The sequence below is a fragment of the Dunckerocampus dactyliophorus genome, chromosome 11 (genome assembly GCF_027744805.1).
Source record: "Dunckerocampus dactyliophorus isolate RoL2022-P2 chromosome 11, RoL_Ddac_1.1, whole genome shotgun sequence".
NCBI classification, from domain to species: domain Eukaryota; kingdom Metazoa; phylum Chordata; class Actinopteri; order Syngnathiformes; family Syngnathidae; genus Dunckerocampus; species Dunckerocampus dactyliophorus.
In genome coordinates, this window is record NC_072829.1 from 21,525,294 (window position 1) to 21,548,760 (window position 23,467).

Consider the following 23,467-nt stretch of genomic DNA (forward strand, 5'->3'; position numbering starts at 1 on the left):
CCCTCGCAGGTCACACTCGCAGGAAATGCTCAAGGGGGAGCGCACCGGGATTGGTGAGCATGTCCTCAATTCTCCTCGACAAAGTGGGTTAAAATAGATTCTACCAGTCCAAACCTGGGGACAATCACAGGGCAATGATATTTTAGTCATGCCCAATTGCTTTCCTTGATGTGTGGTAATTGCTTCACTCGAGGATGCCCGTGCAAGGGCTACAGGCGGGAAATACGCCGTCTGCATACCAAGCAACATACTATGTACATAGAGGCGTGAACACACGCATGGACAGATCAGCACTGACAGCTCACCTTCACTAAAGGTTGCTCCAGGTTAACAGAAGAAATCACTTTCATTCATATGATCAGGACAGCACATAGAAATGATTTAACTCAGTAATACATCCAAATATATTGATTTAAGAATATGTTTACTGTAATACAGTGGAACCTTGATTTGCGTACGGTTAATGTGTTTTCCAGTTAACATAAAAAATGTACACAAAAAAATTTGCCTCAGTGTGCCTACATTTTCTAGTTAGCATACAATGTGGTGCATGTCTTGACGTGTTATAAATACTACCTGTGTCCAACTGTGTTCTTAATGTATCGTTACCACAAAACGCCCTCGTCAGTAGCCTATTAGCTTGCTACTACATGAAAACAAGTAGCGGAAGTCAGCTCAGTTTCCCATCTATGATGTCATCAGCAGTTGACTATGTAGTTCTTTGCTACCTAACACAGTTGTGCCACAAGTCTTAGAAATGTAAACAGAAAACATGTTTTTATAGTTTTGCAATTATAGTTTTACACGCATAATACTAAATGCATACAAATAAATAATGAAAGGGATAAATGAACATTTAAGGTTATTTTTATCTTCATTGAAAATCTGTTTGTTGAAAAGACAACGCTATTTCTTGAATTCAATAGTGTTTCTCAACTTATTTATCAAAATGCTGGCACTTGCAAATTTCTGTGGCTCCATTGTGGGATGGGATATTTTGCTTTTTGTTGTTTTGTTCTCTTTAGTTTAAAAATAATAATAATTATTATTATAATAACTTTTATGGAAGAATAACGTAGTAGTGAATTAGTGCATGTTGTATATAGGAAGTGAACATGTGTAACAGCTATGGACAGGGGGTAGGATTAAATAAGCTCTGCTTATTCCTACTCTTTATAGGACATGTGGAATTCCATCCATCCGTTTTCTATGCCGCTTATTGTCAGTAGGGTCACAGGTATGCCTATCCCGAGAGGATATCCCAGGCGAGAGGCGGGGTACACCCTGGACTGGTCGCCAGGTCACATATAGACAAACAACCATTCACACTCACGTTCATACCTATGGACAATTTAGAGTTGGCAATTAACCTAACATGCATGTTTTTGGAATGTGGGAGGAAACCGCACTACCGGAGAAAACCCACGCATGAATATGCAAACTCCAACGGAGCTTCAAACCCAGATTTTCCCAATCTCCTGACTGTGTGGCCAACATGCTAACCACTAGGCCACCGTGCGGCACATGTGGATTTGTGAATTGTAATATGAAGCATTCAATGTAAACTAGATGCATGTTTGAAATAAATGAAACCATAACCATATTTTGCAGCCATGATCAAAAGAAAAGCAGAGACTTGAGTTGAGAAACCACTTAAAGTATGTTTCAGTTAGAGCCGGCCCTTCTGGAACAGATTAATGACAGTAACCAAGGTTCCAATGTATTACAAACCCCTCTGAGTATGATGAGTCGCCCCTGGCCAAATTGGGGCGCTAAACAGAATTTTCATTGGATCCCCCAATTACAAAATGACTGTATCACGAAATGCCAGTCAAAACAAAAAAGCTGTACCATTACACTAACAGGAACTGACAGGAGAGTGGGTAAATTATGCACCGAAAGTTGATGAATCACAATTCCCTGGTAATTAAAGGTCACAAATCCCAAATAGGCCATGTTGTCAAATATATAGATAATTTACCAATTCCACAAGGGAAAAATATATATGCGCCAAGAGCACTGTGTTTTAAGGAATAAAAAACTAAACTGCAATAATGAATATGTTTAATATGTCATTTAGCAGCACAGTTTGTTTACAATCAATGTAAAAATGCCAACAGTTGTTGATCTCCAGATGACAAATCTCCACTGTGTTATCAAACAAATGAGGATTATTATGATTCAGTAGCATCAGATTCTACTTCAAAACATGTGCTGCCTTCCTTTAACTATGGAACCCACCCTGGCATTAAGAGGAGCTCAACACATGGGGGTAATAGGATTGCCCTGCAAGTCCATCTGTCAGGAGACTGAGCAGCAGCAAAGCACCCTGGCCTGGATACACCTGCTGCAGTCTGTCGTGGCTTTGCACTTTTCTCCGGAGATATTTACTCAGCGTTAAATCCTTACTCAGTCAAGTGTGTAAATCATATTTAAAGGTGCAAGTAAAAAAATGGAAAGTTGGTTAGCTTCGAAACGAGACAAAGTGCAGCTATACTGTTCTGCTTAATGGAGTACAGATGGAGATGCATGGCTGAAGCTGGTGAATGAGTGTGAGACAGTGTGGGGGAGGTATGGTGAAGAGTGAAGAAGAGAGAAAAATAAAAAGAGGCGTGGTATGGTTTTGGTAGAGGGCAATAAATCCAGCCTAGAGGCAGTCCCTAAACCAGCAGGTTTTACACTTGCTGCCATTCCAATTACATCAGGATGTGACTAATGCTTCATTGCTTGGAGTCCTCAAACCAGCAGGAGTGGATTTCTGTTTCCCCCTGACCCTCCTTTCCCCTCCCCCAAACTACCCCTCCCTAATTCCCTTGACAGTGAATTAATTGAAAAGAATGCATGTACAATGATTAGCTTAGGGTGGAACATTCTGGGACAGAATTCATCAAACGGAGGGATTGCAAGTGTTTTTGGGGGCTTTAAGCACGCACAATGCTCAACAACAATAAGATAAAAGATGCAAATTGACAAATAGATTAGCCTTAAGGTGAAAATGCATGCACACACTGTGGATGTGGATTTGTTTTGTGGGAAGTATAGACTCAACACGCTGAGAGGAAATGGTGCCACTTAAGGGGGGAAAAAAAATCATTGTATTGTACTTCTTCGGTTGCTAGGAAACTGCAATTCAATTGGCATTGCAATGCAGCACAACAGCTGTCTCCATAATTGGACAATTAAGATCTTCAAAATGTCTTTATGTTGCTCATATTCATTTCAATAAAGGCGCAAACCTGTCCCAACATGTTTTATAGCAGTCGGGTTAATGGGCCAAATATGAAGTACATGTTCTCAGAGGAACTGGGTTTCATTAGTCAAACGATCAGTGATGCGTTCAAGGTTCACGACACAGACAACAGTGGGAATGATTTGTGCGTCTCAGAATGCACAAACTGCATGCGTGTTGTTAAGCATGCTATATTTATCCAACAGCACTTCTATCTCTGTGGACAGATGAAAGATGGCCAAGTGGAAAGTAGGTTAAGCAGGTTAGAGAGTGAATACAAAGCCACCTCCCCATGCAGTATGTGAGCCAGCAAATGTTCAGGACCGTGGACAGTTCTCATCAAGAAGAAACAATTAACGGTCCCTCGAAGCACCTCAAGGAGAACCTCAAAAAAACATACCCTAAAATGAATCAAATACTATATGTACTCTTTGTGACAATACCCTAATTTGTGGTGCTACGTTCAAATATGACACAAAACTCTTTGTGTCATTAGAAATGTGCAACATTAATAACATGAAGTTATTGAGTTATGGCTGTTGGTTTCATTTTGTGCAGCTGTAGACGCATGTATGCACCTTATAAGACGCACAGGGTTAAAGAAATGTTTCCTGGACTGCATTCAAGATTCAAGATTCAAGAGTTTTATTGTCATATGCATAGTTAAACAGGCAGTTATACTATGCCTGTTTATACACCTGCATGTAAGTGTGCACTGATTTTAAAAATAATGTACATGTAATTGTACATCTAATATCTCACTATATTGGTGAACACATGCATTATAATAACTGACCAAGTCAGTTGTAGTGCATATGTGCATATGTAACGGATGCCAGCTAGCTTAGCTGTGCGTTATGCAAACCTCGCTCCCTGACTCCTTGGATGGAGCAGAGTGGGTTGGGAGCCTGGGCTTTTAGCTTACTGACGAGCGTGCTCGACTCTCAGTCGGTGGGGCGCGTTAGCGGGCCCAGTCGCATGCAGAGCTGGACTGTGCGGGATGACCCACTGTTACATGTATGAGGTATGTTAAGAAGCAGAGTTACGATAACATCTGCTGTAAGGAGTTGTAACAAGCTACATAGACAGTCCCATTAAAATGTGTTTCTGAGCTATGGTGAACAGGTAGCATCAAATCATGTCTGTAGCAGTCCAAATTCATTTGTGATGGGCCAACACAAATCAACACTGTCTTCTACTGCTTCCTGTTCAGGGTAACAAGTGAGCTGGAGCCTATCCAAGATGACTGGATGCGAGAAGGGATACATACAGACAATTACAGGACCCATATAAAACTACAATTCACACTGACATTCGCACCTATGGACAATTTATAGTCTCCGAGAACATGCAAACTCCACACAGAAAAGTCCCAGGCAAGACATAATTGAATTTGTATACTGACATAGTAGAACAGTAAGTAGATAGTAAAACAGATAGAGTTTGCTTAAGAATCACCTAAACATTTGTAGAGGGGTGGAATACAAGGATTAACACAATCAATTCTGGTGTGTATCTGGATAAAAGTGCAGATGCTCTTGGCACGTGGAATGTCACCTCTCTGGTGGGGAAGGAGCCAGAGCTGCAAGGGCTCTGCAACCAGTCCTCTGAGGGAACTGGATTTTAATCCATTCTGGCATTGCCAGCAGTGACAGGCGACGGGCAGGGGTGGCAATTCTTGTTGCCTCCCGGCTCAGGGCCTGTACGGTAAACAAGAGGGGAGTTTCCGTCCACCTGTGGGTGGGGGGACGGGTCTTGACTGTTGTTTGCGCTTATGTGTCAAACAGCAGTTCAGAATACCCACCTTTTTTGGAGTCCTTCGAGGGAGTACTGCTGTGGGACTTCAACGTTCATGTTGGCAGCGACACTGAGACCTGGAAAGGCATGATAGGGAGGAACAGCCCCCCTGATCTGAACCTAAGCGGTGTTTTGTTATTGGACTTGTCCATGATGAACAACATTTCGAGGTCATGTCGTCGGACTTGCAGCCACGTTTTGGGCACTCAAGTGAAGAGAGGGCAGAGCTGTCAACAGAGCACCACTTGCTGGAGAATTGGTGCCGATGATGCGGGAGGATGCCGGTCAGAACTGGCAGGCCCAAACGCATTGTGAGGGTCTGCTGAGAACGTCTGGCAAAGTCCCCTGTCAAAAAGAGTTTCAACTCCCACCTTCAGGATAGCTTCGACCATATTCCGAGGGAGACGACAAACATTGAGTCTAAGTGGGCCATGTTCTATACCTCCATAAGGTGGTTGGTGGCTGGCCATACGGTGGTTGGTGCCTGTCGTGGCGGTAATCCCAGAACCCGTTGGTGGGCCCCAGTGGTCAAGCTGAAGAAGGAGTCATATCGGGCCTTTGTGGCCCATGGGGCTCCGGAGGCAGCTGACAGGTACCAGGCAGGCCAAGTGGTTGGCGGATATGGTGGACGCTGAGGCAAAAATTCGGACATGGGAGGAGTTCAGGGAAGCCTTCTGGAATGACTTCCGGATGGCTTCGGAGAGATTCTGCACCACCATCTGCCGTCTCAGGAGAGGGAAGCAGTGCAACACCGTGTATGGTGGGGATGGTGTGCTGCCGACCTCAACTCGAGATATTGTGGACCGGTGGAAGAAATTCTTTGACGACCTCCTCAATCCCGCCGACACGTCTTCCAACGAGGAAGCAGTGCCTGGAGACTGGGGGCTGAGGTTGCCGAAGTGGTCAAAAAACTCCTCAGTGGCAGGGCACCTGGGTCGGATGAGACCCGCCCAGAGTTTCTTAAGGCCGTGGCTGCTGTGGACATGTCTCGGTTGACACAACCAAGGGTGCAAAGTGCAGGTTTGGATTGCACTATTTAATGTAAATAATTCATCATGGCAAGCTGTACCATCCTGATTTTGTATTGCATTTTTAACAAATGTTTTGTACTCACTGATAATTTATTAAGTATATGAGCATTATTAATAATTTATACCTGATTCCCTTACAAAAAAAAAACAATGTGAATCGAGGAAACTTCACCTGCACTGTCCAGTATCCAGGTACTGTATTTATTTTACAGTCACACTGGTTGAATTTTTGGCTAATAAGTTACTGAATTGATTTAAAGTTACTGAATCATTTCAGATCATATCATTCTAAATGAACCAAAATCGTTCTTGAATCGTGTCGGCAACCACGAATCGTGATAGGAATCAAATCGTTATTAAAACGAAGAGTTACACCGCTGTTTAATAAAATTATTCATATTGTGCTTGAATAAGAAAGCAATAATGCTACAATAATCTCAAATGTTTCTTCAGTGCATGAGTCAATGAAGAACTGCCTCCATCTTGCATGTATTCAACATGATATACTGTATGGTGCTAAAAATGTATGAGAAGCCTGCTGCCACCACCTTCCCCTTTGGCGGTGACACATTGCCAGAATGGCTTTCCCTGCAGCCATTCAGTCATGTTCCAATCAGTCCCATGTGGCCGCAGAGCATGTTCTCTGAGCACCTCGGCCCAGGGTCCTCACACACAAAAAACACACTGCTTTATTACAATAGTCCACACACACACACTCTGTCAACAACAAAGACAAATACTTGCAAGCGTGTCTCACTTAAAGGCTGTAATCTCCAGAAAAATCCCATTTGGCAGAGCAGCTGCCAGCGTGGATCACAGATAGACTGTAGTTGGGGTGCCCACAGGGTGGCAAGCTGTCCAGCCACACTCTTCTTTTTATTACACACCCACACACACACATTTGAGATTAAGGTGGATCAGCACCACTAGTGATAAATGATGCCACTTGTTTTAATAGAAACATGTCACAGGCTCACCAAGACGGAATCTCATTGGGAAAGGATTTAATTTTTATTGCCCATTTTATTGATCTGGCATGAGGGATCAGTGTTGCAAAGTCGCCTCAGGGGTTCATTGTTTGAAACACAGCATAGTAGAGAGTGAGCAGAATTCCTGGCAGCAGTGCTTTGCCCATCTGCATGTTTATCATCCTGGCTGGCTGTCAAAAATACTGTCTTCGATTTATTATGAATCGTAGCAAAAACAATTTCAATAAAATAAATAGGCAGAATCAAATCATTTTCACATCATTTTAATTGTTGAATGGGTGTCTTTTTGCTGGAAATGACACAACAGTGTGATAATGTGTAGGTGAGGTATCAAGGGGCTGGCTGTGAGCACACTTCACTTGAAATTATTTGATGTTGTTGCAAATGTTATTTCAGAATCTGTTATCTCACATAAGGGTGGCAATAAGTTGATACCTAAATTATCTAGATGGCCAGTGGGGTGGCCACGGCCACCACTGGCCACCCCGTAGCTCCGCCAGTCCGCTTTTGGAGCGTCTATTAGAGGAATTCATAGGTGAGCAGTATGCCGAGGACATCTTTTCAAAGCATAGCTTCTGGATTCTGCTCACCATCATGGCGGCCAAACCTGTGCGGGGTACAATACGGAAGTGGATGCCGATCGGCACTCCTATTTTAACTCTAGACTCCATGGTTTACACACCCACTCATGCTGTTACAAAGAGTTTCCAATATTAACCAATTTATGTGCTGAATCATGCTTCAGAATTTAAGTCAAAGTGAACATGTGAGAGTGACCAAGGGTGGCCACCCCGTAGCTCCGCCACTGTTTATGCGGAATGCATGGTGGCAGCAGACAAATACATTTTATCGGGTTATCAACAGGATTTCAATTGGGAGGCCCGTGAAAAAAATATCTGTACCCTAGGGAGGGTCATGACAGAAAATTATTAATAATTGAGAAACACTGACCGAAACACTGACCTAACTCTAACATCTTCTAACAGGTCTTCAGCCATTTTATTAAGTCATTTCCAGTCATGATGCCCACTGAACATTTTTTTTTAAATCAATTTAACTGCAAATGTGGTCATGGTATGAATATTTTTCCTCTATTGTATGTGATATAGTTTTGAAGATTCATAAGCATATATTTCAAATTGACTGGAAAGCAAACACACACACACACAGACACACACACCACACAGGCAAAGACAGTGGCACGGGCAACAGTTCAGCTTATCACACAGCACCACCGTCTGGCCAAAATAAGTAGTACATAGTTAAATCAAATGCACCACCCTATTGCAACACACATTCATTCATTCGTGAAATTGAATTGATGAATTAGTCCTGCAAAATCAAGCTTGCCGTTAATCTACAGAGTAACATTGTGCGACCTTGCAAGAGTCCATAAATAAACGAGTTTATAGGATTATTGGAATGATTAAGTACGTTAAGCACGCAGACCTAGTGCAAAGTTTTTTATTGTCATGATGGTGACACAGTTATGTGGTTAACAAGTGGTTATTGTTGGTTATTGTTCATAGATGTGAATGTGAGTGAATGGTTGTTTGTCTGTATGGGCCATGTGATTGAATGGCAACCAGTCCAGGGTGTACAGCACAGCTCCCCTAGCCCATAGTCCCGGAAAAGGATAAGCAGCTGGAAATGAATGAATGAAGCTGTCACTCATTTAATAAAAGTTGTTCAACACTTCTGCATGAGTCCTTGGTTGACACTGCAGATGCAATTTGACTAGATGTGATGTGACAGTATCCATTTCAGATCCATATTCCGTCCACGCCTGGCCTCACACTAGGCAGAACTAATGCCCAGCGCCACACAGGGTGCAACATGCCAGCTGAGGACTGGCACGGGAGGTCATCACTGGACGAGCAGGAATGAGAAAAGCACTGTGGTTTATGTATTTAGGTGGCCATATCAGAGATCATACACATGCACTCCAGCAAGCAAACAAAAATAGTACATCTGGCATAGTGGTGTTAAAGGGACGAGCATTTCCAAAGTAGAATGTCAATTTTTGGTGTTCATCCAACACTTCACTGTTTCACAATAAGCTTCGGCATCCCGTTGCTTACATGTTTCATTGCGAAAACTTTAAAATAGACTGACAGAATACATGTCAACATACACTTCCCAGAACCTTTAAATGGATGTTTTAGGTGAGTGTAAACAGTAAACAACCCCAGTGCCAGGACAGCTTGGCCCAGCTGCACACTGTCAATACTAATGACATCAGGACACAAAGTATCACTATGGTAACCTGGAGGCCCTGACCCCATCCCAGAACCCTCTGGATGAGCGGAAGGCTGAAAAATAGCTTGTCAGTGGCGAGAGAGAGAGAGAGAGAGAAAGAGAGAACGTAAAAGGAGGGGAGGAGGAGATTGAGAGAATGACGAAGATGAAGAGTAAAACAACAGGCAAAAGAAAGAGAAAAGAAAGAGCAGGTGAGGCTCAGAGGCATCGATGGGTTGAGGAATCAGAGCCAAGTGCTTGATATGGAAAGAGGCAGCTCAGTGTGCCGCAGCCAAGCCCAAGATTCAACTCTTTACCCCCGTAAGTTTCCTCGTCTCCCCCAGCATCCATCCCCACCTCCTTTCTACCAACCGACCACCTCGCCTTGACTCAGCAGCACTTTAAAGCAGGCCAGATGGGCTCAGTGAAATATTCCTCCCAGTCTGCAGCCCCTAAATAACCTCAGTGCTATACTGCTCTCCTGGGAGGCATGTATTTCCAAGTACACTTTTGTTAAAAATGTGTCCTGAACGGACTGCCTATAAAACTCAGTGGGTCACTGTAAACAAGAGAGAATAAGGTCTTTTTGGTCAGGACAGAGGAGTCTAGTTGTGTTCAGTCTAAAAGGAATTCTGAAATGGTCTCACCCTGGCACCAACATTTTCCGAGTCGCAACCCACACAAGGAACAGAATTTTAAAAAACCTTTGAAAGCACAAAAATTGTATTTTTAAAACATAAGCTGACATATAGGTATTTCCATGTGCAACATGCATTTCAAAGTATATAAGCAACTGAGGCAAAATGTATGCAAAGTGTATGCTGTCCTCACGGCACGTGACTGTACGAGTGCTAGACATCCAGCGAACCAATCTAGAAAACTCAGTACACAAGGCTTACTTTTCTTGCTTTAGTGAAGCTTTCTTTGATGGTAACATACACAAAGTGAAATTACTATCTACAAATGTGCATTAAACATGCTAAACACAGGTAGCAAGCTAAAACACAGGAATACATTGCCATCAGCCACAGCATATCATCAAGTTTACAAACATATCCAAAGTAATGATTCGGGAACATTCGAGGTCGCTATTTTAAGTGTTTTGTACACATACTGTAGATACTCACAAAGACAAAAGGTTCAAACGTTTTAGCGCAAAGACAGCTTGTTTATGAGCTTTTTCAAACTTCGTTTCTACCGTTGCTAGCTTTTGCTTCACTGACTGAAGAAAAAGATTCAAAGATTCAAAGATTGTCTAATAGCGAGAAGAGCATTCAGTCTTGCTGTCACTGAAACGATTTTTTTTGACGAAGATGTCTCACTTTAACTTTTTAACCATAGCTTTTCCGCAAATCATTTTACAGGAAGCAATTACAGTTAATATCATAGCCCCTCAATAAAACCATGGTATTTGTGTCAGGTTTTTGTGTCCTTTTTCCCCCCAATATCCAGATTAAATCGGCAATTATGAAAGGACCAAACATTATTCAAAAATCATTTTATCATCACTATACCTCAGTGACATATCAAATACACCCATGGAATTTCCATGTCACCTAGGACTAACAATTTAAAAATATATATAGAATAGAAGACCCTTGTAAATATCTCTGCAGGTTTGGAGAACATGTCATATGTGTCAATTTCATTTATTGCTTCTTATCTATTTTGCACATTACATAGAACACCAGTTCAGTGTTTTTCTATGGCAAACACATTTTATGCTGAGCAGGTCACAGAACCATTTGGTCAGATCAATGTTGAATAATCCCTCCCATGCAAGGGTAGAGAGAACCAAGGTCATTTCATTGAACTGGTAACACTTACCAGCACAATTGCATGCAAAATCAAATAGCCTCTAGATACAACTGTAACATTCTTTATTTGATGGTTAGTGCGTTTATTTTCAGGTAGTCTACTTTTGTTTGGCTTGAGTTCTGATTTGTAATATAATTGAAAAAGTGATATTATTATCTGTTACAACACATTACATATTTGCCATGGTAAAGTACGACTTGAGCGTGATGCAGCTTGTTTGCTTCTGTGGGAGAACATCTTATACTTACAAATAGCAACTTTAGAACATTTTGCTTGCTTGTATTAATAACAGCAGGTAGTCACAAGGTTCTAGAATTGCCTGCCAATAAATGAAGTGGCATCATGTGACATCCATCCATACACGGTGTGTGTGTGTCTGTGTGTGTGTGTGTGTGTGTGTGTGTGTGTGCGTGTGTTTGCCAGGAAGAGCAAGTGAAAAAGAGGCAAAGGGTTGAGACAAGAATAATAATACAAAAATACAACAGCTGCATTAATAAACTGTACTTACAAAGATAATAACACTCATGTAGCCAAAATGGCAAGCCAAATGTAATACAGTGGTACCTCAGTTTTCGTTATTAATTCAGGCACTCAATTTTGCGGAATGATACAGTACAAGGCCAACAGACTACTTTGTTCCATGCAATATTGTATGAAAAATTAGATAGTGTGCAAAAACCAAGGTAAAAATCATACAAAAACTGGTTGCTTTTACTGTAAGTTAAATTAATATCCATCTGACAGTGAAAACTGAGTAGTATCGATGTGATTTGATTCTGCAGGCATACTGTATCTAATGACATGTCTGGTCAGTATGACATATACGTTCAGAGTCAAAAGTCATCAGCGAGGCATGTAAGGTGACGTATTATCGCTCTTGTTCTTCTCCCACACACAAAACACACACAAACTACACTCTATCCGTGGTGCTGAGAGACAAAAAAAAACACAAGACCTCTTAATAAACAGCATTCTTTCTATGTATAGTCGTTCCTGCTCCTGGCCACGTTTTGATCCCTGATCCATATCGACCCTGTTATACTGAGGTTATTCAGTGCAAACAGCAGTGATGACTTTGTAACAATGGAAGGCTATTTTCAGAGGGAGATTGAAAATGATGTTGGGGAAACAGAAAAAAAATCCCTGTAAAAGTCCAAGATGGAATGTTGCTATTACCCCTGAAATGGAGCCAGTGATTCTGTTTGCCCACTGCCAGTGTTACTGCGACTCACTCAAATTACAACTTGTCGTTACTTTCAGTGGTTTAAGATGTTTTGTTTAAAGAAGTGGGCTTGGATGTGTATAGAGCTTGAGTCGAGACTCTGATGTCCTTCATCCTTCTATCTGGAGGCTCTTACGCTGTGACACTGAGCCCACCTTCCACTTGCTCCCTAGGGAACTCTAATGTCAGCTTGACCAGGGAAGGTCTGAGAGGTCAGACCTGACCATCTGGGACCACAAGCTCATCTGCTCTTTTCAGAATAGTCAGATTTTCTTATTAACTTATATTTACTCAAGGAGACTGACTGAATGAGCATAAATTGTACGCATTTTGTTTTATTATGTTGTTGTGTTTATTATGTTATTGACTTTCCTGAACTACATAATACGTGCGTGTGTATTTACTGTATAAATTGAATTTTACCTCAGGGATCAATAAAATTAAGTAAATACAAAAATGTGATTGATTGTTGACCTGTACCCCAAGTACCCCACCTCTTGCCCAAAGTCATCTGGCATAGGCTCCAGCTCACGCATGACCCTGAACAAGGATATGCGGTAGAAAATTACTGACTGGTTGAACAAAAATATAACATCATCAAAACCCTCATGTTTTGTTCAGCTATGATGTGTATTTATAACAGGAGATGGTGTGTTTTTATGGCTTATTTTATGACCTATGTGTTACACATAAAGTGGAAAAAGCAGGTTGTGCTGTATTATACTGTGTTGTCTTTAATGGAGGAATGGGTTCATCATTACGCCAACTGTGGTTGCATGTATTTGTGCATATTTTCTTTTACTTTTGCAAATTATTATTTATATTTTTCTTATCCGTTTTCGTATCCCTTCCCCTAACTCCTATTGTAGTTATTTGACACGTAATAATGGAAATACACCACCAGTTCACACACACTTTATTACTTTTGCCAAGAGCAAAGGCAACATGTATTGATTTCACCCATTTGGTGGTTTGTGTGTTAGTTAACGAGATTATGCAAAAATTCCACCACTGATTCCAATGAAAATGTGTGCATAGCTGGTACAAGTGCATCGCACGATTTAATTTAATGTCGGTGCACATGGAACTAAAAATGTAGTTAGAGGAATTCATTTACTTTTGCCACCGTTTTCTGTCAGTGGAATCGCAACCCCCCCAACCCAGAATGCAAACGGTACGGTCTCAGTGTACGACACGATCCAACAACACACTACAGTCGAACCTAAGTTTTGGTAAACCCCCGGTTTTCATATGATTCGGTTCTCGACAAAAAAATTTGCCAAAAGTTTGTCTCTGTTTTCATACACTATCTCGGTTATCGTAAAGCCTAACAAACATGTTCGTTTGCTTGCGTACCATTCTGCTGAACTGAGTACCCAAACAAAGCATCCACACGGTCTCTGTGAAGAATGAATAGTTGTTCTTTTAGAGTTGGGGCACTATAGATAGATTCCAGCCAGGGACTCCTTTGATCATCTTTATTATGTGTGTGTGGGTGGTTTAATTACTCATAGAACGCACAAAAATGATGAACAACTCACTTCCTGTCTCCTTTCTTCCTCCTAATCAGCAATGTGCACCCTTCGCAGATGAGGTGTTCAAGCGCACAGCGTATATTTTGAGCATTCTGTGTACTTTTGTTTTTTATTACGGCTGCAAAATATCCCACCATGGGATCAAAGGAAGTTGCGAGTGCCAGCACTTTGATAAAGAAGGTAAGAAACACTACTGAAAGTACAAATAGAATCTGTTACAATAGGATTGTAATGTAAAAGTTAACACAGGTTGTAAAGAGAATGGTTTAAGGGCTGCACACAGCGGCGGTTCTGGCTTAAAGGATGCCATGGGTGGAACGAAGCTGTGCCCCCCCCCCCCGCAACACAAATTCATACTGCTAGCTTTTCTTCCAAAAATTTTTTTAAACTCGAAATCTAAACTATAAAAAAAAATCTAAACTATGAAAACTAAGTTTGTAGATTACCACATACAATGGTACAGCTTGTAACAGTAACAACGGCAGCTGGTTCAACAAGACAGGCAAATATGGCATCTAAAAGACTGGGCTATTAGAAATTATTTTCTAATTTTATAATCAAAAGAACATGCGTTAAGTCCCTTGGTACAAAAACAAAAAACTATACAAGCTGTAAGTTATACAGTGCAACAAAAGATACAAAACATAATATAATAATAAATAAGCAAAAAAAAATATTACATAGAACACAAATAAAATGAGCCTGTCGCCCGAAGTCAGCTGCGATAGGCTCCAGCATGCCCCCGCGACCCTAAAGAGGAGAAGCGGTATAGAAAATGGATGGATGGACAAATAAAATGAAATGAAATTATTTTTTGCACTGCACAAATCCTTCAAGTACAAGTACAAAACCAAGGTCTGAAGTATAACTGTACTAATGTACACCCAAAGTACCTTCATGTTAAGAATATATCATTATTACATTTTGCTGAGATGCTGTATAAAAGTAAGGATGACACTTTTTTGCACTTTCTACTAGAACTGTCCCGATCTCAGGATCGGGCCTGATTTTTGCCTTTTTTTTATTGATCGGAGATTGGAGGATGAGCCCACCGATCTTCACCACAGCTGCCGTAAAGTGCTTTGTTTTTGCACCAGGCTGGAAAGTAGAGAAAGCCATGTAAGCCCTGTGAAAGTGCTTCTGCATTGGTAAAGAGAATAGAAAATAGTCCTATAGCCACTAGCAATGTCTGCAAAATGACACTTTGAAGGGGCGGTACTTGCAGAGCTGCATTCAATACCACAAATTTAATTTGTCAATTTAGGACCAATCGGCAAAGCCACCGCCGAAAAGACTGCTACGCCAAAGCAACAAACTCTGGAGTTTAGGAGGAAAACCAAATACCCAAAAGAGAGCGAAAAGGCCAAGCGGATCACTGAAAAGATAGCCGAATTTATTGCCAGCCCATCTCAGTCGTGGTTTGTGGTGTTTTGCCATCTTTTAGAATGTAAGGATCCACGCAATATTCTGCCATCACGACACTACATTGCAGGCACCGCCTTACCGCAGTTGTGCAAAAAAAAGTACAGGAAAACATACACAACGTGATACGTGATTTAAAACACAACCTGACAGCTGTAAGTGTCACCACGGATATATGGTGCGCTGACATTTGCCCCATACATTACTGTCATTACATTTCACAATACTGCACCAAGTCTATGTGTGATTTGACTTTTTTTCTACAATATTAAAGTGAAGCTAACCTGTAATTCTCCGTAAGAGAAACTCAAAATATAATGAAATAAGTTTCATAAAAAGGTGTTATTGTTTTTACTTTAGATACTTGCTAAAATCATTTTCAGTTCCATAATCTATAAAAACATTGTCAAAGTATATGATTAGGACTCAAAATCGGAACGGATCTGAGACCAAAAACTCAAGGCCAAAAGTGCTGATCGGGACATCCTTGCTTTTTACTATTTCACTATTCGGTCATTCACACCTGTCCCAAAGTTGGTATAGACATTATATTGAGCACACAGTAAAGTCAACTGTGACGTCACGGTACTTTGTGGAGTGTTGCTGCATGAACAATAAAGAGCCCCTCTGGTCCAGTAAGCTTTTGGTGTGAAAAGTGTTGCTTATTTCATAACACCTCTTGAGACTTGGCAGCGTCTTATTTTTATTATTCTTCTTAATGAATGCACTTTGACTTATTTGTTCATAATGATCAGTAAAATGGTCATAATGAAAAGTAAAAAAATCAAATCCGAAGCAAAAATCTGTTTGCAGCACACTCTCCCATCAACCCACCAGGATCGTTTCATAAAACTACTGAGACAGATGGGCAGAGAGAGGGAGTGCACATCCTAGTGTTCTATATATAATCCACTCCTAATAGTGGTTGTGTGTCTGTGCTGCAGCCTGTCAGGCCCAGCAGTCCGGCTCGATAAGGAGCCTCTCTGTCTGCCTATAAAACTACAGAGAGGAGCTCAGTCGATGTTGTAACACAGGGAATCTCTTACAGTCAGGTTGAGCAAGACGGGTCAAAAACAATTCCACTGTTTACATTTTGTGTGAGAGAAGTAAAGAGAGAGTAAAACTTGCGTCAGTGTTTACTGTAACAGTACACACCCTCCAGTGGATGAGGTGTCTCTGTGATACTGTGACTGTTAATATCATTCCTTGTTTTCATGTCGGCTCGCTGTGAGAGACCGAGTAGGAAGTGTTTGTGGAAACGTGAGACTGCAGATAAGTGCTGTGAGAAAGGGAAGCCGGTATGTTGTTGTTGTGTTTTAAAGGGAACGTCAGGAACACTTCAGCTCCCTCCTGAGAGTCACCTGATACGATTTGGATACAAGATTGAGCCCATTAAAATCACATCGTGTGTTTACATTACTGCACTGCAAGCATGATGACGCAAAACCATTCACTCAATCTCTTGATTTCCTTCAATATTAAATTAATGGTGCATTTGCCTGCATCATTATTATGTGGCAAGATGGAAAAACTTTCTGTGTCATTAATTTGAGTTTAACGCCACACAGGTACACTTACATCACCTTTAATCAAATATATAAACAATGAAATAGAATAATTTTAGCTCGCCACAATAAATAACAAATGGATGGACATCTAATCATCTAAGCTATGATGCTCCTTTTTCTTCCACTCTGGACGGGCCAATCCTGGTGCACTATATATCATTGTAAGCTCTCTGGAGAGAACACAATGTTTCTTATGGTATTGCAAACATTAGGTGCCAAAGAGAACCAGCAAGTAGCATCAAGCTCCCAAGTAAAGTTGCTTCAAAGTCATTCATATTTTTAATTGCATGAGTCACATGCAATTGTGGTGAGACATTTAGATACACATCGTCATGAGTTGACTGCTGAAACACCCAACTGTGTCCAAGTTTCACTTCTTTGTGTGGAACACCAGTAACACTGGCAGCAAATAAGCCCCAGAGCATGATGTTACCATCACTATGCTTGGCAGTTACTACAGTGTTCTTAGGTTTGAAAGCTTCACCTTGACTCCCCCAAACAATATGCTACTTCTTGTCGTCATGGCCAAACAGGTCAACCTTTGTCTCGTCTAATGATCAACATTTTGCCCAGAAGGCAATTGGTTTGTCCATGTGGACAGCTGCAAATTTCAGTCGATATTGACAGTTTTGATTTCACAGAGGCCTCTCCCTCTTACTCCATAGCCATGTAAGACTGGCTTCATGCTGGAGAGTGACACTGGTGTTCCAGCGGTTTCCAGTTCATGGTAGGCTTGAGCCTTGGTGTGTTCCTGGGTTGTTCCTGAACATCCTAACCAATTTAACCAACAAGCTACGAGATTTCAGCTGGGACACAAGAGACAGCCGCTGCTTTAAGCATAGCAAGCTACTGAGCTAACTAGTTAGCCTCCAGTTTATTTATTCCAAAGTTAAGAAAGGGTTTGAAACTGAGTGGGGAAGAAGGGCAAAGTAAGAAGCAAAAATACCACTTCGACACGGAATGGGAGGATAACTTTTTTTCACTCTGCATCCATGGCTAACTACACGCGGTGCAAGTTAAGGTAACATACTGTAAGGTAATGTCTCATCAGTGTAGCATTACTGATGCCTAGTAGCCAGTGTAGAATACTACATATGTCTTTCAATATTTCTTTGACTAATAACAGGCCATAGTCAACCACAAAACATCAATCATTTGAGTAATGAATTTTTGAAAAACCACAAAAGAGTGAGGGAGGAATTTTTAAGCGGCAAAGTGGCGAGGGAGGACTGTAAATCTACGATATTCTTTCAGAGATCTTCACTGGGTTCTTTGGACTTTGACATTGTTGTGAGGTGTTGGTCCATCCATCTTGGAGCCTTCCACACCACTTACTATAAGATTTAGGTAACTGTATGCACATATTTGAGCCTGTATGTCCAATTTTGACTGTGTGTAAATTGGAGAAAATCCAAAATCAATTCATACTTTGTATTTAAAAAACATTGAATGTGTCATTATCACAATAAGACATTACACTGATTGAGCTGGAGTCGGCCCCAGAGACTTTGGGCAAGAGGCAGACGGCACTTAGGCTAGACACCAGTCAATCAGAAGTCACAACTTTACAACAAATTAGTACAGTACACTGTAATCCTCAAACACGAGGTAAGTTATTTCCCTTTGCGGCATGTGAGCATCATAGGGGATGATGTCAGCGCAAACTGCAAACTGAGTGGACCAGAAATGAATGAAATGATAAATCATAGCATATCACAGCAATCCTCAGATACCAGCAAATGTTCAAGCAGAGTTACATCAGTGGTGTTTGTGTGTGTTGCACTCTTTTTCACTATCTTATAGCATCATGTCATGACATAATTGTTTTTCTTTATCATGACCTTGATTTTGATCTTCAAGGCCAACATCACAGAACTGGTTAGTGTTTTGGCCTGCAAAAAGGATAGGACTTACTCATCCCGAGTTTCACATTTTGATGGAGTAGCAGTTCTGAAAAAATACACTTCTGACACACACATAGCTTTCACATTATACATTACCCGAAACTCTATTCTCTATGTATCAAATTACACATGGCCCTATGATGCAGTGTATGATCCGGTGTCAATAGCTATTATGGATTAGTTCAACTGTAATGTATTTCTGTGGGAAATGTACATAATCTGGTGAACTCACTTGTGTGATGCTTTTTCATCCTAAATATCCTGTCATGGATATCGATATCGAGATTTAGTGGACTGTGAGGAATTGATTGTTGATTAATTGCATTCTTGAAGCTGTTCAATTACAGTACACATAGACAACAACAACTATTCACACACACACACACACACACACACACACACAACCCGAAATTAACCAAACTGGACCGAGGAAACTACAATTAATAATATTGAATTTAATTATTAATTAAATACATGAATATAGAAAAAACTGTGCTGAGCTATAAATTTAGATAAAGTCCACATGTGTCTTCCCTGAAGCTAGCTGCTCAAACTGCAACTGAGAGGTTGTTTGTATGAAAATGTCGATGCCTTCCTGTATGTGTGTGTTTGCAAGCACAGCGCTATAGGCGGGCTGTGTTCTGAACTGTCAAGTAGGTGTCTGTCAAGATAACAAGTAGATGCATGATAACAGCACATGCACACCCGCAAATTCTCACCCCCCCATTCACAAAACTGTGTTATGCTAGTAAAATGCAGACAAATTACCCCCCACCCCCAACCTCCACCAGGCCTGCCATAGGAGGGGCACCACAAGACATGTCAAATGCCATCTGAAGTCATTCATTACATAACTTTCTTGCACTGTATCTATTCATTGAGTAATGTGTCACTGCTGTTTTGATGACCCGACAGACATGACAGGTTGATTGATGGCTGATGTGAGACGTGACAAAGTGTCACACTGTGGATGCACATTTTTCCCTGACTCATACACAACAGCAAATACCCATCGCAAACCTGAAAGACTTAATCCGTCACACCAGACTCAACGTGCTGATGTGAGAGTGGGGAAAAGAGCATGAGGGGACAAAAGAAAAACTATATATACACAAAAGCCACAACACAAAAAGAATGTGCTGCCTTCTCATCACAATGATCCCAATAAACAGAGCACACACTGTGTGTCCACCACTAGGATTATGTAATGTATTTTCCACTAACGTGGTAACTGCACACTCATCTTCCCGGGGGCGAACTCCGCTCAGCTGGAGTGGACATGAATGCTGAGAAATGGTGGGGTGAGGGGGAGGGGAATAACGCTGCACAGGCAAGTTTCCTCAAGGTTGATAGGAAAGATGGAAGGTCACACTGTGAACCCCAATCACAAGTGTAAACAAACAGACATGTGTGCCCTGATTTGTGTAAGCATTGCCGCTATACCCCAAACACGAAGTGTACAGTAGATTGCGTGCATGCAGGGGAGCTGGCATTTCCAAGGTCATCTGCTGTGTCATCATACACCGCTAGTCTCCACTACATGAGGGTCAACATCTCACACTGGCTTTCTCTCGCTACAACTGCTTCTTATTTCTCCATGTAGACAGCAGCAGCGGATCATGTATCTTTGGACTGTGGCTATGATAAGTGTCTCTTGATATATTGCTTCCTCTAATATCGTGCTTTTGACAGTTGGAGTGTTTGCTGACATCCCATCCTAACATTTAGGAGCTCTGTGTTTATGAGTTGGATGTTGGTGAAACAGGGGAGGATCTGGAGTAGGTGTGATTGACACATGTTTTTTCTCACATTGAGAACGAACGAGACAGGTGTGATTGACAAGTGTGACTGACCAATGCTTGGTGCACCACACTGCTCACCCAAAGTCAGCTGGGATAGGCTCCAACCCATCCATGAACCGGATAAGTGGTACAAAATGAACACATGAGTAAAGAACAAGCTAATAGATTATCTAAAATAATTATATATATATTTAAAGAGGCCGCACGGTGGCCTCGTGGTTAGCATGTTGGGCCAGTCAGCAGATTGGGAAGACCTGGGTCAAATCTTCGTTGGACATCTCTGTGTGGCGTTTGCATGTTCTCCCCGTGCGTGCATGGGTTTTCTCCGGGTACTCCGGTTTCCTCCCACATTCCAAAAACATGCATGTTAGGTCCATCGGCGACTCTAAATTGTCCACAGGTATGAATGTGAGTGTGAATGGTTGTTTGTCTACATGTGGCCTGCGATTGGCTGGCGACCAGTCCAGGGTGTACCTCGCCTCTCGCTCAATGTCAGCTGGGATAGGCTCCAGCATACCCCTGCAACCCTAATGAGGATAAGCGGCATAGAAAATGGATGGATGGATATTTAAAAAGACACATCCATCCATCACTTCTCTCTGCCACCTATCCTGTTCATGGTCCAAAGGAGCTGGAGCCTATCCCAGACTACAAACAAACACAGGGAAAATATAGAGACAGACTATCATTCGTTTTCAGATCAGCAACAGAGTTATGGAGACTGAGAATATAAACTTTTGAAAACAAGTGGATCATGTTATTTTTCACGTTAATACTGAGCCACTTTTGTAAAATTCGGCAATACTGTATAGCTGATGAGTGGATAGGTGCACACAGCGGATGTACACAACTTATGCAATGCTCTATGAAGGTTGCATGGCATGAAGCTACAGATAAATTTACAATGAAAGACCTGAAATTACGCCTCAAAGACATACTCTCGAGTAAACACTCAGTGTTTCCCAATTGTGGCCTGCCACAATTAAATCTGGACCACCACAGAAGGATTTGTACTCCATACAGTAGAGGGCACCACAGCTGACTTGATCGTGCATTATAATGTATATGTTCATCAATACAGTGAATATATTAGACCTACAATGACATGTACATTATCTTTACAATCACCACACACTTACATGGAGTGCAGGACACATCAAGAATGTTTTTAATCGCCTGTGCGCGTTATGAGGCGCATGCACGTGCTTCAACCGCCACACAGAATGAAACCAACACCCGTAAGTCACTCATTTTTATGTTCTGTTGTTAAATAAGGTTTCAAATCATGAAATAACGTGGCACATTTCTTGTGACACAAACCGATAAGCTCTTTTTCACCCCTCCACATACAAACACTAAGTTTTGCATCATGGTAGATTCTGCAAATTTTACCATGATGTCATCTACACCATAGATGGATTGCAGCCCTGTGGGAAACACAGATATACCTTATATAGGTACATACAGTGTATAGGTCATTTCTGCAGGCTACGAAATGGCCCTGGTCATGACCGCCACATACTGTACAGTGCACTGTACCACAGTGTCTTCCTTCTTGTGCCACAGGGCTGAGGGCAGAGCGTATTGGAAGGAGAGCAACCATGCAAAGCTAAATAATGCAGCGGCCTAGTCTCCACATTATGACCTAGTAAATGGCTGCTTATAGAAAACACCCTCAAACCCTCCTGGCTGCTCCGTCTGACAGCACAATCACCAGAATGAATGGACTGCCTTTTATGAACTCCTGTATTGCAATTGTGGCTTGGGTCAGTTCACTTAATCTCATACTTCAACTTTGCCCCGACACTTTGCTGACACTTCTGTATGGTAACCACTGAGCAAGGAAGAATGAAGGCTACAACAGTCTAAGCTGTCTTAACAGAATCAAGTTGAATATGCCTCGTATAGATTTGCAAGAAGAATGGAAGCAACTCTCCAAATTGTCTATTGACCAACTGAAAACATGACAGCAGAGAAAAATGCATAATGCCAAGAGTATGCAGATTACACATCACTCTAATGCAAAACATGCATATAGTATATACTGTATTTAGATTACACGATGTCTCCCACAACTTCTTCATGTGTGTCAAATCTGCAGTGCAACTTCTGCATGTACTGTATGTATAGAATCACACATTCGCGTCACAAATACTTATTTTCCATCAAAATGAACTCATTACTGGAGCTTATAAGAAACTCACAGTGCATTCTACAGACCCCATATGTGTCCCACCCTACCTTCGGTGTGGCAAGTGGAGGACAGGATAGTGCTCGGCGGTCGGAAGATGTACGGTAGGTAACGGGAAAAACATTTCATCTTCTCCGATGCTTGCCGACGGGTGTGGGGTGTTTGCTTGCAGGCTCCACATCCGCACTGCCTCGGCGACAGCCAGCCAGACAAGAACCAGTGGGGTGCGGAGAAACAGTGTGTCCACGGCGCGGGGGGCTATGACAGCATCATCCCCCTTTCTCATCCACACCGCGGAGGCAAAGAGCTGTGGGAGGTTTCGCTGGAACTGCAGCCGGCAGTTGTCTGCAATGTTGTTTGACTTGTGTACTCTCACGCAGGAGGACGATTTATGTATGGCTGACTGTGTTGAAGTACGGCAAAAATGCAAGCTGCTGCTCACTGTGTTCATTTGCATAGAGATGTTGCGCTAAATATTCAAGTGTAAGTGTTTTTTTTTTTACTAATTGTTGCTACACTAGTGTGCCCAGAAAGAGGCAGCAGCAAACTTGATGAATCATACGCAACTTATTCCTAGTTTATAGACTGACTAGTTCTGGCTCCATCTTGTGGCGGTGTTCCGTGTCAAACATAACTCAATGCAACACAATAGAGAAAAAGTACCTTTAAAGAATATAGATATAAGTCTGCTATTTTATTTGGTGATTCAATTCCTTATTTC

General features: G+C 41.7%; 1 protein-coding gene across 1 annotated transcript in view; it reads right to left on the reverse strand.

The window, feature by feature from the left end:
• Positions 1–23,166, reverse strand: part of ppp2r2ba (protein phosphatase 2, regulatory subunit B, beta a) — a 58,155-nt gene extending 34,989 nt beyond the window's left edge. Inside the window, exon 1 of the mRNA XM_054791892.1 lies at positions 22,797–23,166. Within this exon, the coding sequence (XP_054647867.1) occupies positions 22,797–22,875 (79 nt within the window). The 5' untranslated portion in view covers positions 22,876–23,166. The remainder of the gene's footprint in view (positions 1–22,796) is intronic.
• Positions 23,167–23,467: the final 301 nt, after the last annotated feature.